At 48.0% G+C, this 16,539-nt stretch overlaps 1 protein-coding gene across 4 annotated transcripts in view; it reads right to left on the bottom strand.

Annotated features, from left to right (window-relative positions):
* The window catches only part of NAXD (NAD(P)HX dehydratase), a 366,910-nt gene that overhangs the window by 130,983 nt on the left and 219,388 nt on the right, over window positions 1-16,539 (bottom strand). For all 4 annotated transcript variants that reach the window (XM_086934749.1, XM_086934752.1, XM_086934751.1 and 1 more), the window contains one exon: window positions 1,552-1,640. In XM_086934749.1, coding sequence (XP_086790875.1) covers window positions 1,552-1,640 — 89 coding nt within the window. The remainder of the gene's footprint in view (window positions 1-1,551; window positions 1,641-16,539) is intronic.

Genomic DNA, 16,539 nt, shown 5'->3' on the forward strand with positions numbered 1-16,539 from the left:
CGGTATATAATAAATTGTTTCAACATTTTGGAAATCTTTCAGTCATTTATGAGTTATCAATTACAGCACACTCAACAATTCATACCTGCAAATCAATGTGGGAAAAATGTGCAGCTCTACTGATTATATTTACAGTTTCTGGTCCAGAACAACCAAGTACCCTGGCGAATCTAGAGAGAGGAGAGGAAGTAGCCTTACGGCTAGAGCAGTCGGCCTCGAAGCTGGGCAACCGGGTTCGAGTCTCGGCGAGGACGCTCAACATCCTGTGATTCTGGGCAAATCACCTAATCTCCCCGTGCCTAACAAAAATGAATGTGTCCATCTGTAAAGAAACTGGTGCTCATGTAAAGCGCTCTGATACCCGATGTCTCGGGTCTAGTTCGCGCTATATAAAACTCTAAAAAGAAAAATTTATAAAATCTAGCAAGAGCAATTTTGAAATGTAGATATCCTAGAGGCTCAAACACACTGCCACCCGCTTCAAATGCAAAATATTTTACTAATATTCATGCCTTGCAAAATATTGCAAAAATGTACTCCAGCACATTCACATCTGAAATATTATAAAAATGCAGCGGTAGCAGCGGATGTCTTGACATCCTACATTTCCACACTGTTGGATGGATGTCTTTGTCATTCTACATTTCCACACTGCTTTAAATAAAGAAAATAGCTCAGACGAGTAGGTTCACATACCTCACATGAAAAAAAAGCAGCAGCCACCTTAGGTGCACATGCTTATGTCAGAGGTTACCGGTTTATAGTTGTTCGTCAGGAGCAACCGAGCATCTAGGGGAAAGCATCTAAGTGTGGCTTAATTTGATTAGGCACATTTTTGTAAACTCTCAATGCCCTGCAAACGGCAGCATGTCCCATTTATAGCTGAAACCACTGCAGAGAACATACCGTTTTCTTTGGAAAATGGCACTCCATAATTCTGGGTTTAAAGTACCTAAATTACAGCTAAGTCAATGGCCTTTTTTTTGCACACAACTGTACTAGCTTTTTACAGGTCACCACTTTAAGGTGAATATATGATGTTACCACAATTTCAAATACAACGCATGGCTTTACCAGGCGAATTTTACATCGCAAATGTCCTTACCACGCAGAATAAAAGAACGCAGAATTTTACCACGCCCCGTTGTAAACGTTACGCGTAGTAATGCCTTCGTTGTAAATGATGTTTCCCCTTTAAGGTGTGAGAACACTAGCCCACATAAAAAAAATCTATCAATCCAACACATTTTCAAAAAGGAAATCTTATAAGGAATCGATGAACATCAACATAAGGACGTTACCAGAAATTCACAGCTAAAGATGAATGTGTTAACATTTTCCACCCTCAGTCATAAATATAACCACATGCAAGTCCAAGCGGGGCACAGATGAGGAAAAGGCCATAACTGCATCACGTGGATTATGATGAACCGGTCTACCAAATATTCCCTTTCAAGCAGGATGTGCTCCTAGTTTGTACTGTGGTGAAAATGTATTTGTTGACGCAAGGACAAATATTTAGCATTTTAGAAGAAGGGATAAAAAACTTACAGCACTGGATGAACAATAAGTTCTGGACTGTACGACTTTATCACAGTGGCAGCATCTTTGGTACAAAATATATGGGACAAATCTGCTCCCTACAAAAGAAAACAAACCAGATTCATCAAAAGGTAACAAAGTAAATTTGGAATTTGCTTTAGAACTGTTAACAAGGGTCAGAGTGTGTAGTCATTAATCCTTCTACTGTTTAGTTCAATACTTACTTCTCCTATGGAAAGGGAGATTTTACAAAATAAACTTTTTTTTATTATGAAAATGTCCAATAGTTAAAAATCAACTCACGCCGTAAAAGGACAGACTTTTAAATAGCTATGAACTTATAAAAATGAAAGTCCAATCCTTTAAAACAGTGCCTTTATTACAAATTGGAACAAGCAAGGAATACTTGTGCTGTTAAATCTTGTAGTTTGAGAATGGTGTAAAAAGATGTGCCATAGTCTATGAGCTGGAGGCCATCTAGGAGAAAGCTTCAACAAACATCAGCACAGCACCAAATGGAAATGATACATCTTGTCACTAGTTCAGAGCTCACCTGTAAACCCTGAGAAGTTGGTGAGGAGCTGGAGGTTGAAGAAGCGACAGGTATGCTCCGTTCTAAAGACATGTACTCCGTGAATCTTCCTCCTCCACAGAACCTCCTTCTAGCAGACTGCAACAGTTGTGGGGATGAGGGTCACATGAGCTTTTCAAACCACAAAAGATCAGAAGCACTCTTCTTGTTGATTTGTATTACGAAATTCACTTAATTCCGAATAATAAAAATAATCACTAGCACCCTCTGTTTGGAAAGGGACTGTTCATACTCTTGCGTTTACAAGGGCTATTGATGTTACACAGGTCACAAGTCCTAACAAGCATTTACAATGCAATGGTCTCGGCATTATTAAAGGTAAAGCTATTGGCATTGCTCATGACATTATTTTTCGTTTTCTTTTAAAACATAAATAAATGGTATTGTCATTTACAATGGCAATAGGTGAGCATTAGACAGTAGTAGAGAGTATTCCCAGACACAGAGCCACGCACACACACACACACACACACACACACACACACACAGACAGAGCCACACACACAGACAGACGGCTCAGTCTGTGTGTGTGTGTGTGTGTGCGTGGGTGGGTCTGTGTGTGTGTGTGTGCGCGTGGCTCTGTCTGTGTGTGTGTGCGCGTGGCTCTGTCTGTGTGTGTGTGTGGCTCTGTGTGTGTGTGTGTGTGTGTGTGCGCGCGGTTCTGTCTGTGTGAGTCTGCGCGGCTCTGTCTCTGTGTGTGTGCGCGGCTATGTGTCCGCGAATACTCTACTACTCTCTAATGCTCACCTATTGCCATTGTAAATGACAATACCATTTATTTATGTTTTTTAAAAAAAAAGAAAAAAATGTCATGAGCAATGCCAATAGCTCTACCTTTAATAATGTCGAGCCCATTGCATTGTAAATGCTTGTTGTGTTTGACACACGCCTGTGCAGATCTGTGTCCTGCTCCAAGTGTACAGTAAAGCACATTTAAAGCGGGCCCGGGGCTGCGAGGCGGGGAGGCATTAGGCCGGAGTCATCTGCCCTGCAGACTCGGACGCCACGGAGCCTGGGAACGGAGCAGCAAGCGGGACTCCTCGCCGGATAACATCTGAGCGTTTCGGGCCGAGGCGGCCCGTCTGCGGCTCCCGGTGGCCCTGGAAGTGTCCGGCAGTTACAGTGGTGCCAGCGGGACGGGCCCTGGGATGAGGCCATCTGGAGAGGCCGGGGGCGGGCAGGGACACAAGTCCACAGGGACCGGGGATCGTGTCCCAGTCCAGCGGATGGCGCGGGTTCCCAAAGTCTCACCAAACACACACCTACATACATTCCCCAAGCCTCACAAACACCACCCATCTACATATGCACAAACACACACGCTCACTCACAAACTCGCACACAAACACGCAAACACACCAGCAATACTTTCACACCGAAAGAGGCACTCAATTGTCCACACACAATCCAAAGAAACATATATAATTCGGCGGTCGCACGCCAAACTGGACAGAAAGTACACAACACAAGACACACACAGAGCACACGCATGCACATAACACAGTCGCAGATAAAAGAAAATGCACTGCAGGCACATGCATCCTCACACAGACACACATGCGCACAGATACAAGCCTACCACGCACCAAACAAGGCCACACACGTGCACGCATGCACACACGTACACTAAATTACCTCACTTCCACCACCACCACCACCACTGCTTCCACACACACACACACACACACACGAAAAACCAATAACCTTATGGGTATTTTCCTATTCTGACCTCAGTGAGGGATGGGAGGAGAAAAGTCCACTCCCGAAAGCGGTCCCTCGTGGAAGGAAAGTGCCCCAGGCTCTGTTTACATTGAACCTGTCCGCACAGGTCAAGGGGCATGGGGTGGACGTCGCGCTTCCGGTTGGGTCAGGCTGACCCCATGTGCGGGGGAGCTCCAGAGTGAGTTGATCGGCAGGTCCACGCTATTTTTCCGATCCTTTGCAAAAGCGTCCATGTCTTTTAATATCTGACTGAGTTCCCAAAAGACTGACATTTATTATATCACTCTGAAGGACTGGAAAATCCGAATTATAACGTCTTACCCGGAACCGCGTGAACCTATTGTTTTATCTCTCATGCTAACACACTGGAAAACCTGACTCTTAGCAGGGTCTGACTCTTAACACCTCAATTTGAACCACTAAAGTATCCCTTGTTTTACATCTGACACCAAAAACCAGAGAAAGCTACCATTGACGCATTAAAACTCTGAAAATCTGTACTTTAATATCTCACCGTGACCACTGGCGAAGCGGACATTCTATTTTAATTGTGAAACGCCCGGAAAGGTGACGTTTAGCTTCTCAAATCGAGCACCGTAAACGCTGACGTTTTGCATCCCCCCTGCGGAACGTCGTAAAGGCTCGCGTGTTCTGGCATATGTCAGCCGCTGGAAAAGCAAGCATTAGTTTGACATCTCTCGGAGGAGACATACTGCGAATGCTGGCCTTCCCTGCTACATCTCGCGCTGGTCAAGTGAAAAGGATTGGCCCCGCTGCAGGGTACCCAGCCTGCCCCGTGCCCGCAGAGGCTGCGATCATTCTATTTCAATAAAGATGTATTTAATGCTCCCCTTGTGACAGAGTACTCTGAGCGCATGTCACATTGCTTTACTTTGAAAATGGCTGTTCATTAAAAGATGCATAGAACACATTCAGTAATAGCAGCGTGCAAGCCAGTGTAACGCAGTTATCTGCAGCGCTTAGAAACTGTGGAGGAGCGGCGCTATACGATATGTTTTAACACACACCTATCCAAACTCCTTGGGCGGGGGAATTAGGGGTTGACGGCTGGGTCCCTCTGCGCCAGCATAAACTGCAGGAGCCTAAATTACGCCCCTGGCCAGAGGTCACTCCGGGTCGGGGGTGGAATAGGAGCCGCAGAAAACGGTCATCACGATGTCAGGGCACTTTGTACTCCTTGTAAGACACAGAAAACAGACGCGTGAGGGGCCCCGGGGAGCCATAATGCAGAACAGGCAAGAGCTGGAACCGGGGCAGGGCCTGTAACTTAGGAGAAGCAGGAGATAAACAGAGCGAGTGTGGGGCTGCTCCCACCTGACCCCCAAAACTGGGGTCCTCAGACAGGGATATGTTTCGTGTACATTAGATGCTTTTAGGGGTTTGGCCATTAAAATGGCTGATATGACGTGTACACTGCCTCTAAATTAATAAAAGTTAAATTGATGTGTGCTTCTTTCCCTGAGTTGGGGACCCACCCCCGGGCCCGCGCTTAGTCTCTCGAGCCCCCCCGCGCCATCCCGGACGTGTAATGTTATCGAGTGAGAAACACTGCGCAAGTTCGAGCTCTCATTAATCTGGTCTCGCGCATGGCACGGGGTCCAGGATAGGGCACTGTCGACGGTTTGCCGAATGGAGCTCCTCGCCGGTCCAAGGATAGGACACAGACAGCGCTATGTGGAACATTGTTCCTATTGCATGCCAGAATAGGGCACGGAGGCTGCACAGGCGGCGCCATGTGGAACGTAGCTCCTATCGCGTGCCAGGATAGGGCACAGAGGCTGCACAGACGGCGCTATGTGGAAAGTAGCTCCTCGCCGGCCCAAGGATAGGACAAAGACAGCGCTATGTGGAACACTGCTCCTATCCTGTGCCAAGATAAGGCACAGGGCTGCAGAGGCGGCTCTATGTGAAACATGGCTCATCGGGCGAGAGCAGGACGAAGGAGAGCTGCGGGCGGAGGGAAGGGGGGGCGAGCCCCGGTGCCCTGCAGCTCGCCGCATCCGAGCACCGCTCCGTCTTGTCAATCTTCATCTGTTTTTAAACATCTGAGGTGATCCCCCTCTCCTCCAATGGCTGACCTCTTTTTAGGAAGCCAGCCAATGGAGAAGAGGGGTGGGTTCAAGCCCCCCCTAACTAAAAAAACATAAAATCTTCGGACTTCGCCCACTGCTACGCAGTGCGAGGGTCCTCGACCTAAAAAAAGAAGTGGGGGGACGCTGTCACCGGAAGTGACTTTACAACAGGAAGTGACGTCACGAGAAGGGGCTTGCACGGGTCCTCGCGTTTGATCAAAAGCAATATTAAGTCTGTATCCGTGGCCATGCCTTGTAGCTCAGCCAGTACGGTAGACAGCACCTATGGGAAAACGCAATATCTCATTCCACTAAACCATATGGCCGCCGTTATAGATTCATTATCCGAATTCTTTCCTTTAATATACAGGCAAAACAGCTACCCCTTGTCCTGCTGCGTGAACTTTCAGCATGGTCGGCGCTTTCGTGTCCATTATCCCAGCACTAATATTGATACGGCTCAGACTGTGACATATCAGCTGACACAGTTTGCTCCCCGTGGTCTTTAAGTAACAAGCTGTAAAGGAAGTCTGACTGCTGAAGGCGCGCTGCAAGCAGATAAACCAGTCACCTAAAGCCTGTGTCATGTAATTTAGCTTTAATGCAGTCAAGCCCAATTCAGGCAAGTTTAGATCCGGGAGGCCTCTGGAGGCTGATGTCACAGCTCACGGTGAGCTCCGGGCTGACAACGGCGGATGTGGCACACGCTACCTCTGTGGGAAAAACAGCTGTTTGGCAGGGGGGACAGTGTCCACCTGGTAAAATAAGTGGGGGGACACCATCCACCCGCGTGGTACCCTGACTCGAGCCCTGATGTTACATTGAACACATCCGATCAGACAAATCTGGAACGGCTAGAATTTCGATGAAGGGAGAAGGTTTCAAATATTTTACTTCCTAAGCCAGTGCTGAAAAGGACACATTTTAACTCAACATAGTTGGTTTGATTACACTAGCCTAGGATGGATTTTAACTGGTCTTCGGATGCAACAGAATAGACATGGGTGAGCTAAGAATTTATGGGAAGAGCTGAGCCAGAGGCAAATAGGTGCTATGGTTTGGCTCTATAGGCTAGAACAAGAGCTTAGTCAGCAAACGTCATTGTCGTGTGAATCGTGAAAAACATAGAAATTTCATTAGACGTGCAGTCTTCTTCTGAAATGCCCCCTTCTTCTTTTACTCGTGTTACACCAGGGGAGGATTATCTGGCACACCTGGACTTCCAAGGTACCTTTCTACAAATCCCTGTCGTAGAAGGGAGTCAGTGGTACCAGAGGTTGACTGTACAAAAAATACACTGCCAGCTAAAATTGCTGACCAGACTTGGGGCAGCCTTTGAGTATTCACAAAAGTATGGGCCCTAGTGATAATAAATCATCCCAATGACAATTTTTTGTATTGCCTAGGTTTGGACTATATTTTGTGGGTCAATTAAAAGATCCGTTTTTGAGAATGACGACCGTTCTGATGTTGTAAATGCTGATTGTTTGTGTGAGCACTCATCAAATAAGTCATTTAACTACCGCTCCTGGGAGGCTACATTGGTTATGTTCGCTGTTGGCTGCTGAATCGTGACTCAGGGATCAGCTACATTTATTAGCCTCAGGTCTACCTCTCCTACATTAACAACTTTTTGTCCTTCCTCCTCTAAATCGCGACTTGCAAATGCTTGTGAAGCTGACACTATTGTCTGCCGGTGTGCAGCGCAAAGTCTCCTATTTGTGTCTTAGCTTGAACTTTGCAAAACATCCCCAAAATGGCTGACACATATAATCAAATAGATAAAGGACTACCTACCCCTAACCAACTACCAAGAAACAAGGCCTAGGACTCCACACACATCCTGAACAGCGACATAGGACTCCACCCAGAGAGGTATTACAATGGAAAGAGCAATAGGACTACTCCCTTGAGAGGAACACCACAACATAAATCTATGGACAGTGACATAGGACCACACTCGGAGAGTTATGATTCATGGAAAGAGTAATAGGACTACTACTATAACTGGATAAGCTAGCAGCCATCTTGGAATGGCTCATTTCTCAACTTTTTACAACATAACCCACGCCTGACTTCATCCTACGTTTATTTTAATCTACAAAGGAATTGGAAATAGCGCTTCATACTTCATTTGGACAATCCGTAGCTTCCACTCTCCTTATGGGTTTTGGATTCTGGGCCTCTGCACCCGATAATACAAAAGGGGAGACTATCCACTGATCATTGGATAGCTTAATTCTATTCTATTTTTTTTCTGATTTAACTCTGTTTTGCATCCATTTTTCCGCGTCCATTTAAGTCATAACACATCCTCTCAACACTTCCTCTGAGTGACCTATCGCATAGAACAGACGTATTGAGGTCGCTACCCCCATATCTCACCGCCCTTAACAGACCCCCTGGGCGGAAGTTATCCCCTAGCCATCTATCATGGCAGGGCCCCGCCAGATCCCCACGGGCGACAACTATTGACTATCCTCCTAAGCTCTCCAAAACCGCTAAGAAATCTCTCAAACACTCAATCCTCAAAAGGCACCCGGAGACCCTGGTCTCCGACCTGCGCTTCAGAGCAGACAAGGGCACAGTCATAAATGACCTCATCTTCTATTCCAGAAAAACATCCTTTTGGCGTAAAGCCTTCTCAAACCTCCTTAAGGTACTTGAAGCCAGAAACATTCCATACGGCAGCAAACTCACGACCATTCCATCCACAAACCTGCATGCCAACCTCACCATCACCCTCTACAAAATTGGCATCATCCTTATACAAGCTCCTCCCAGAGACCTCACTAAATTCGCTGACTTTTTCACCCATCTTAAAAAATACGTGTACGACCCTCCTCTGCCCACGTCCCCCTGCAACAACCCTCGCCCAGGCCACCAAGGGTGCCTCGCCTTTCTCTAACCTCCCATGCTGGAGATCGCGACATGGGTCGACCTAGCTCCACCACCATGCCTCCAGCGCATACTAACAACTGTGTGCCTATTACACCCATCTCAGGCCTGCTAACTCCCACCTCTCCTCTGGCTCCCACCTCTCCTTTAACCACTCTAACGCCCCCTACGGCTCACGCCTCTAGCAGTCTTAGCCCCACTACCATGCTACCAGTACATGCCATCAGAAACGTTCCTAATCCCACTACCTCCGGACCACAAAATCTTCCCCCCCATTTGACTGTTGAAACTCCTGCTAGGGCCCACAACACTGGCCATCGTCTTAATCACACCTTTAGGCTACCAGCTCACCCCATCAGAATCACTCCCATCCCATCGGCACCCTGCTCACATGTGCTTCCCTCCTAAAGGGATGTTGATACTCTCCAGCGCAGAGCCACCAAACTAACCCTGAGCATCCACAACGCCATCCTGGATCTAAAGAAACTCTTGCACCTCACAAACTCTTATGCTCGAATCTCAAGCTCTCCCAGAGCTCTATCCTCCCCCCTTATTCCGAGCCCCTCCTTCACCCTGCAGCATGACATGCCCTGTAGTGTAGTGCTTGGATCCCAACTGCCCGGGTGATGATTGTTAGCAAAATGCCCTGAAGTCAAACCAGAGCATTAACTATTTACTGAGTTAATTGGAGTTTCCAGAACACTTCATTTCCTCTCTTGTGAAATCATTTGAGAATTCAGTGCCTTCTAGGAGTTGTAAACTGTCACTGTGATCCACAATTAACTAAAGATTTCAATGTGATGCAAACGACAAAGGAAATATCTTTTGGGCAGCAAAGGTATATTTGTGCCAAAGTTGACGTGATAACAGCACAAAGTGCCTTTGCATCTCGGAATTCCAAACCCCCTATAATGAGTGCAGAGTGAGTGCGAGAGTGACAGTGAGTGCAGAGTGACTGCGAGTGCAGAGTGAGTGCAGAGTGAGTGCGAGAGTGACTGTGAGTGCAGAGTGAGTGTGAGAGTGACAGTGAGTGCGAGAGTGACTGTGAGTGCAGAGTGAGTGCGAGAGTGACTGAGTGCAGAGTGAGTGCGAGAGTGACTGTGAGTGCAGAGTGAGTGCGAGAGTGACTGTGAGTGCAGAGTGAGTGCAGAGTGAGTGCGAGAGTGACTGTGAGTGCAGAGTGAGTGCGAGAGTGACTGTGAGTGCAGAGTGAGTACGAGAGTGACTGAGTGCAGAGTGAGTACGAGAGTGACTGAGTGCAGAGTGAGTGTGAGAATGACTGAGTGCAGTGTGAGTGCAGAGTGAGTGCGTGAGTGACTGAGTGCAGAGTGAGTGCGAGAGTGACTGTGAGTGCAGAGTGAGTGCAGAGTGAGTGCGAGAGTGACTGAGTGCAGAGTGAGTGCGAGAGTGACTGAGTGCAGAGTGAGTGCGAGAGTGACTGAGTGCAGAGTGAGTGCGAGAGTGACTGAGTGCAGAGTGAGTGCGAGAGTGACTGTGAGTGCAGAGTGAGTACGAGAGTGACTGAGTGCAGAGTGAGTACGAGAGTGACTAAGTGCAGAGTGAGTGCAGAGTGAGTGCGAGAATGACTGAGTGCAGTGTGAGTGCAGAGTGAGTGCGAGAGTGACTGTGAGTGCAGAGTGAGTGCGAGAGTGAGTGCAGAGTGAGTGCCAGAGTGACTGTGAGTGCAGAGTGAGTACGAGAGTGACTGAGTGCAGAGTGAGTACGAGAGTGACTGAGTGCAGAGTGAGTGTGAGAATGACTGAGTGCAGTGTGAGTGCAGAGTGAGTGCGTGAGTGACTGAGTGCAGAGTGAGTGCGAGAGTGACTGTGAGTGCAGAGTGAGTGCAGAGTGAGTGCGAGAGTGACTGAGTGCAGAGTGAGTGCGAGAGTGACTGTGAGTGCAGAGTGAGTGCAGAGTGAGTGCGAGAGTGACTGTGAGTGCAGAGTGAGTACAAGAGTGACTGAGTGCAGAGTGAGTACGAGAGTGACTGAGTGCAGAGTGAGTGTGAGAGTGACTGAGTGCAGAGTGAGTGCGAGAGTGACTGTGAGTGCAGAGTGAGTACGAGAGTGACTGAGTGCAGAGTGAGTACGAGAGTGACTAAGTGCAGAGTGAGTGCAGAGTGAGTGCGAGAATGACTGAGTGCAGTGTGAGTGCAGAGTGAGTGCGAGAGTGACTGTGAGTGCAGAGTGAGTGCGAGAGTGAGTGCAGAGTGAGTGCCAGAGTGACTGCGAGTGCAGAGTGAGTGCAGAGTGAGAGTGAGTGCAGAGTGAGTGCAGAGAGAGCAGGGTATGCTTGTGCGCTTACACAGTGCACTGACACACAGGAGCTAAAACAAAGAACAGCTGAACACATGTCTTCGGTCTTCATGGAGGCAGCCGGCCCTCTGTGAGGGGAGCAGCAAGGAGGGGACGCCACAACCAATCAAGCACAACTACTCACAACCTACTGTACGATTACAACACAGGCCAAAGGGCAGAGCTAGGTCTTTTCGCATTACGTAGGGTGAGCAGTGTGTGAGCGTGCAGGGTGAACAGTGTGTGAGAATGCAGGGTGAGCAGTGTGTGAGCGTGCAGGGTTAACAGTGTGTGAGTGTGTAGGGTGAGCATTGTGTGTGTGTAGGGTGAGCATTGTGAGTGTGTAGGGTGAGCAGTGTGTGAGTGTGTAGAGTGAGCAGTGTGTGAGTGTGCAGGGTGAGCAGTGTGTGAGTGTGCAGGGTGAGCAGTGTGTGCAGGGTGAGCAGTGCGAGTGTGCGGTGAACAGTGTGTGTGTGTGTGCGTGTGTGTAGGGTGAGCAGTGTGTGTGTGTGTAGGGTGAGCAATGTGTGTGTGTAGGGTGAGCAGTGTGTATGTGTGTAGAGTGAGCAGTGTGTGTGTGTAGGGTGAGCAGTGTGTGACTGTGTAGGGTGAGCAGTGTGTAGGTTGAGCAGTGTGTGAGTGTGTAGGGTGAGCAGTGTGTGTGTAGGGTGAACAGTGTGTGAGTGTGTAGGATGAACAGTGTGTGAGTGTGTAGGGTGAACAGTGTGTGTGTGTAGGGTGAGCAGTGTGTGTGTGTAGGGTGAGCAGTGTGTGTGTGTAGGGTGAGCAGTGTGTGAGTGTGTAGGGTGAGCAGTGTGTGAGTGTGTAGGGTGAGCAGTGTGTGAGTGTGTAGGGTGAGCAGTGTGTGACTGTGTAGGGTGAGGAGTGTGTAGGGTGAGCAGATTGTGAGTGTGTAGGGTGAGCAGTGTGTGTGTAGGGTGAACAGTGTGTGAGTGTGTAGGATGAACAGTGTGTGAGTGTGTAGGGTGAACAGTGTGTGTGTGTAGGGTGAGCAGTGTGTGAGTGTGTAGGGTGAACAGTGTGTGCGTGTGCGTGTGCAGGGTGAGCATTGTGAGTGTGCAGGGTGAGCAGTGTGTGAGTGTGCAGGGTGAGCAGTGTGTGCAGGGTGAGCAGTGTGAGAGTGTGCGGTGAACAGTGTGTGTGTGTGTGTAGGGTGAGCAGTGTGTGTGTGTGTATGGTGAGCAGTGTGTAGGGTGAGCAGAGTGTGTGTAGGGTGAGCAGTGTGTGTGTGTAGGGTGAGCAGTGTGTGAGTGTGTAGGGTGAGCAGTGTGTGAGTGTGTAGGGTGAGCAGTGTGTGAGTGTGTAGGGTGAGCAGTGTGTGAGTGTGTAGGGTGAGCAGTGTGTGAGTGTGTAGGGTGAGCAGTGTGTGAGTGTGTAGGGTAGGCAGTGTGTGTGTAGGTTGAACAGTGTGTGTGTGTGTGTGTGTAGGGTGAACAGTGTGTGAGTTTGTAGGGTGAACAGTGTGTGCGTGTCTAGGGTGGACAGTGTGTGAGTGTGTAGGGTGAACAGTGTGTGAGTGTGTAGGGTGAACAGTGTGTGAGTGTGCAGGGTGAACATTGGGTGAGTGTGTAGGGTGAACAGTGTGCAGGGTACGAAAACTCGAACTAAGTACACCACACACACACACACATAACACCACACACATAACACCTCACACATAAGACCCTACACATAAGACCCCACACATAAGACCCTACACATAAGACCCTACACATAAGACCCCACACACTCACCACCACACACTCACCACCACACGCAACCACGCAACCACACACACACACACACACACACACACAACCACACAGTCAGTGCAAACTTTCACCACACACAGACACCATACGTCGTCTGTGCAGGCTTCCACCAGGCACACACCACCAGACGTCAGTGCACGCTTCCCCCAGGCATACGCACCACCAGCGATCAGTGCACACATCAATTGTTAACGCATCCACAATTAACTATTGTAGCAATGTAGTATAGTGCACTTTACTTTTAAACATATTCATCTAAAGCGCAGCATGCCACTATTGCTACAATTCCAATCCAACCCCCATAATTCCAATACACACCACATGCATACACTCAATAACACATGGCTAAAAGACATTGCCATTTACAAAGCCATTAGCTCTAACTCAAATAAATCGGAGGCCTATTGCATTTCCAATGCTTGTTGTCATTTGGAAGGGTCCCGAATTATTGGCCAAAAGCTTTGTTGTTGGACAGGCCCCATGAAGGGCTCGCTCTCTCCCCGCATGACAGGGCCCGGACACCGGCTCTCCAGGTGCTACCCACAGAAGCAACCCGCAACCCGTCCCCTACGGGACGCCTGCTCCCGGATATCTCTGTATTACTGGCCCGGGACACCGTCAGCAACATTGCCCGGCCCAGCCGCCATCTTGGACACTGCACCACGAGGCCGCGTGGCCTCAGCTCGACCCCAACCCTGGGCCTGGCCAGGCCCCGACATCCCGGCACCACCATCCACCCAGGAGGTGAACGGACCACTTGGCAGGTAAATGGGAGAAAGAAGTGTCGATGGCTCTCCCCCGCCAGGTGCCGATCGCCCCCAGACTCCCCGGGCGCTGGCTCCACCCCCCTGCTGGGTGTCTGGACTCCCTCATCCCGGACCTCCCGACCTCCAAGTGCGAGGGTCCGGACATCAAAAGGCGCCAGACCTATAACTGAGGCAGCTCCAGAGCAGGCAGGCAGTTGTATCCTGGAGTCGAGAGACACCGTGAAGAACTCATCCTTGACGGACTGCTGGCGCTGCCGCAGCCCTGCCTTGTGAACTGTCGTCCTGCCTGCTGGCGCTGCCGCGGCCTTCTGCAACCTTCATTCTCGTGGGACCTGCTGACGCTGCCGCGGCCCTTTGCAACCATCATCCTCGTGGGGACCTCCTGGCGCTGCCGCGGCCTCTTGCAACTACCATCTTCGTTGGGACCTGCTGGCGCTGCCGCGGCCCGTTGCTACCTACGACCTCCTCGGGACCTGCTGGCGCTGCTGCGGCCCGACCTTCCCGAACGCCGAGCTCGAGGATTGTGAGCTACCCATCGTCTCATCTCAAATACCAGATTGGTAACAAGACTGTCCAGCTACCCCCTTTCCCTTCCAGAGACTAGAATTGAGAGGATCCTCGTGTCCTGATCTCATTGTACCGTACTACCTTACTTCAAGAACTGCATATAAAGAGCGTTAACCTTATCTTTGTGTGGTGTCCATCTGTGGGGGGAAGTTACTTGTCTGTACGATCGCTGGAGACGGCCCTCACCGGAGGCCTCTCCCCTTGTCCTCGGCCGACCCTCCAGGTCCCCGTCTAACATTTGTTGATCAACTTAACAAAAATCAGCTCAACCTCGAATTTACTGCACATATGAGTAATGAAAGTGTGGTTTTCCTTGATTTGGAAGTGTTCCTTTTGAACAATGCAATTTCCACTAGGCTGTACCGTAAGCCCACAGCAGGCAACTCATTGCTGCATGCGTCCAGCCATCATCCGCAGCATCTTATTCAGAGTATTCCCTATGGGGAGATGCTGCGGATCAAACGCACATGTAGCAGTGACTATGAATGCCATCTAGCCCAGGACAGCAGTAAGAAAAGGTTTTTAGCACGAGGCTACGCTGTATCAGTTGTTGACAAGGCAATTAACAAAGCAAAAGTGCTCACAAGGGACCAGGCACTCATTCCCAAGAAATTGGTTGGGACTCCATCAAAGAACGGGAAATCTAAAATCAGGGTCATTCTTACATATAGTAAACAGCACAAAGCTATCAGGGGCATTTTAAAACGTAATTGGAACCGGATACTCAAAGACCCAGTAATAGGTGCTGATCTGGCACTAGAAAGCCGTATATCCCAACTGACTTTTAGAAAGGCCAGACCTATGGGTAATAGCCTTGTGAAAAATAATCCTGAAAATAAATTACCAACTAACTGGTTATCTACACAGAAGGGTTTCTTTAAGTGCACTAGGTGTAAGGCATGCACGTTTGCCAAAAACAAGAAACAGTATACAACCCCTTTTTTACCCCAACCGAAATGTATCAACAAGAGATTTAATTGTAAAACTGATTATGTCGTATACGTGTTGGAATGTTCGTGTGCACTACGATATGTTGGCAGCACCAAACTGACAGTGCACAAAAGAATCCTTCAGCACATACGTGCGATTTCCAACAAAGATCAGGCATATCCGGTGGCAAGGCACTTTGAGACAGTCCATGCAAGTAACCCGATACATCTCAGTTACTATGCGATTGACTGTGTGCCTCCACTACGCAGAGGTGGCAATCGGGAAGGTGCCCTTCGCCTTTTGGAGACACGTTATATACTAGAATTAAATACTAAGTCTCCGTCAGGATTGAAAGTAACTGAGGACTTGTACACATGTCTCTAATGGGGTATTTTTAGATTGATCATTATTTCCAAATGTTCCATGTACCATCTACTTTTTGACATCCATACAACATCAATTGCTATGATGACCTTCTGAGTGCATATATATAGCTTGTATTTTTCATAATTACTGAATAATGAATCTTGAACAATCATGTGCTTTTTACATTTTCTATTTTTGGTATTGCTATGTCTTATCTCACTTTCACTTTTAGACATCTTTTTAGACACCTATTTATTCTCTTTTCTGACTGGTCAAGAGTTTATAGGGTGAGTTCGGCTTCCTTTGGAAAGATCAGTGGCATATATAATCTGTACCTGTCCACTTGGGCTTTATCTCTTTAGGATGAATTGACATTCACCTTTTGCATTAGACAGCATCTAATATTTGCACTATATTTGCTTATTTTCACAATAAGACTATGAAATACTTAGGACATGGTGGGCACAAAAACTGGATACATACTATCATAGTATTTTTATGGTATTTTTTAGCATGTTTACATTTTAATTTTTGTATTCATGATTTTTTAAAATAACCATCAACTTGCCTTGCCTTTACAAATATTGCATGTTATATCTTATTGTATAAACGATGTATTTATATGGCTCCTTATTAGATAATATTTTTACATATGTATATTTATATTTTTATATATTTATATATGACTCATGTCCTTGTTGCTAACATTCTTTGCATTTATGCAGTAAGTTATGCACTATTTGGTATATCATAATCGATTGTACAGCCGGCATTTAAGCATTGTATTGAAATCACGACAGTCTGTCTTCACTATCTACTATAGGAGAAGTGTGGCTCACTGGTTAGAGGAGGCAGACCCTGATGCAGAGGTCAGACCCGGGACCAGGGTTCAATTCCCGACGCGGCAGGGTCTTGAGCTCAAAATGTCCACGGACTCGATAATTCTCGCCTCGGTGCCTACTCGAATCATGGGTTCACACTCTGCAACTCTGGGCA

Source organism: Lissotriton vulgaris, chromosome 8 (assembly GCF_964263255.1).
Source record: "Lissotriton vulgaris chromosome 8, aLisVul1.2, whole genome shotgun sequence".
Taxonomy (NCBI): domain Eukaryota; kingdom Metazoa; phylum Chordata; class Amphibia; order Caudata; family Salamandridae; genus Lissotriton; species Lissotriton vulgaris.